Consider the following 1,842-nt stretch of genomic DNA (forward strand, 5'->3'; position numbering starts at 1 on the left):
TTTGGTTGATTGGTGCGGGTGTCCCGGAGATGTTCCCTAAAGCGCTCTGCCAGGAGGCGCCCAGTCTCCCCAATGTAGAGGAGACCGCATCGGGAGCAACGGATACAATAAATGATATTAGTGGATGTGCAGGTAAAACTTTGATGGATGTGGAAGGCTCCTTTAGGGCCTTGGATAGAGGTGAGGGAGGAGGTGCTGGCGCAGGTTTTACAGTTCCTGCGGTGGCAGGGGAAGGTGCCAGGATGGGAGGGTGGGTTGTAGGGGGGCGTGGACCTGACCAGGTAGTCACGTAGGGAACGGTCTTTGCGGAAGGCGGAAAGGGGTATTCAGCCAGAAGAGCCCACTCTCACTCACTTGTTTTTAGCTGCTCTGCAATCATCATAGATAAACCGTCGGCATAGGTGCAGTTTGTTGCAGGTCTCACAGTCCTGATTTGGGTAGTTCTTGCACAGTCTGACTGAGGTGACAGCGATGACCAAACTGCCTGGAGACCGGCTGGAACCTGCTGCTCCTGCGTCTTTTACCACAGCAAAGTGCTGAGTGTTGTACAGGACCTGGTTCATGTCCGCCCCAGAAATACCAAAACGACTGACAGCTTTCTCCAGAACGGTGTTCAAGTCTGACCAGCCCTGGCTGGCGCACAGGGTCTTGAGGATGAATTCTGTGACAGTCAGTTGTGACATTTCCCCTCCGTGAATTTTCTTTGCCCGTCGTTTCAAACGAGAGGCAACTTCAACAACTGATCACAGAAACGAAACTGAAACCAGGAATCCTACTGGCTGGCCGTCATCAGTTGTCTTTAACTGAGTCAAAAGAATTTAAACAAGTTATTAAATTTTCCTTAAATTTCAGACAGAGGTGACTTATTGTAGTGGCAGGGATCATGTTACCACTTCTGAGAATGACTAGCTGTCCCTGCTATTTGACTGCAGTGGCACCACTGCCTTGCCTGTTCAGCTGCGCCTTAATGTAAAATCTCTGGTTGTGTGACCTCCTCCAGCCCTAAAGCACTTACCCGCGTTTCCCCAAATCTAGGCCGTGCTACATTCCCATTTCTGTTGCACGCGGTTCATTGCCTTACCTTCAGTTGTTCGTCCCCCAAGCCCTGGCATTTTTTCCCTCAATCTCTGTCCTTCCCGTTTGTCCTTGATAATACTGCTATGCAGCACCTTAGGGCGTTAAAGATGCTACACAAATGCACACCCTCATTGTTGGCTTGTTCTGCAACTGAATCGCTTAGTAATAATAGCTTCCTTTCAATTCTTAAGTAGAATTACTGCAATGTGTACGATATGTATCAGAAACAAACAGGCTGCTTAATTAAATTGCAAAAAACAACAAGCTGGCACCTTGGCATTTCTCATATGATACAAACGCCATGTTCTGGTCAGTATTTTGGGAGGCGGGGGTGGGAGAAAACAAAGCACACATTAGCCGGCCACCGTTAGATGCAGCTCTATTATTAGTCATAAAGATGTACAGCATGGAAACAGACCCTTTGGTCCAACCTGTCCTTGCTGACCAGATATCCCAACCCTATCCAGTCCCACCTGTCAGCACCCAGCCCATATCCCTCCAAACCCCTCCTATTCATATACACATCCAAATGTCTCATAAATGTTGCAATTGTACCAGCCTCCACCACATCCTCTGGCAGATCATTCCATACACGTACCACCCTCTGAGTGAAAAAGTTGCCCCTTAGGTCTCTTTTATATCTTTCCCCACTCACCCTAAACCTATGCCCTCTAGTTCTGGACTCCCTGACTCCAGGGAAAAGACTTTGCCTATTTATCTTATCCATGCCCCTCATAATTTTGTAAACCTCTATAAGGTCACCCC

The 1,842-nt window shown here is 48.2% G+C and overlaps 1 protein-coding gene across 1 annotated transcript in view; it reads right to left on the reverse strand.

Moving 5' to 3' along the window:
* LOC122551385 (protein mono-ADP-ribosyltransferase PARP12-like) overlaps window positions 1-779 on the reverse strand; it is a 42,184-nt gene extending 41,405 nt beyond the window's left edge. The window contains exon 1 of the mRNA XM_043693186.1: window positions 355-779. Within this exon, the coding sequence (XP_043549121.1) occupies window positions 355-683 (329 nt within the window). The 5' untranslated portion in view covers window positions 684-779. The remainder of the gene's footprint in view (window positions 1-354) is intronic.
* Between the last annotated feature and the right edge of the window lie 1,063 nt (window positions 780-1,842).

Source organism: Chiloscyllium plagiosum, chromosome 7, assembly GCF_004010195.1.
Source record: "Chiloscyllium plagiosum isolate BGI_BamShark_2017 chromosome 7, ASM401019v2, whole genome shotgun sequence".
NCBI lineage: Eukaryota > Metazoa > Chordata > Chondrichthyes > Orectolobiformes > Hemiscylliidae > Chiloscyllium > Chiloscyllium plagiosum.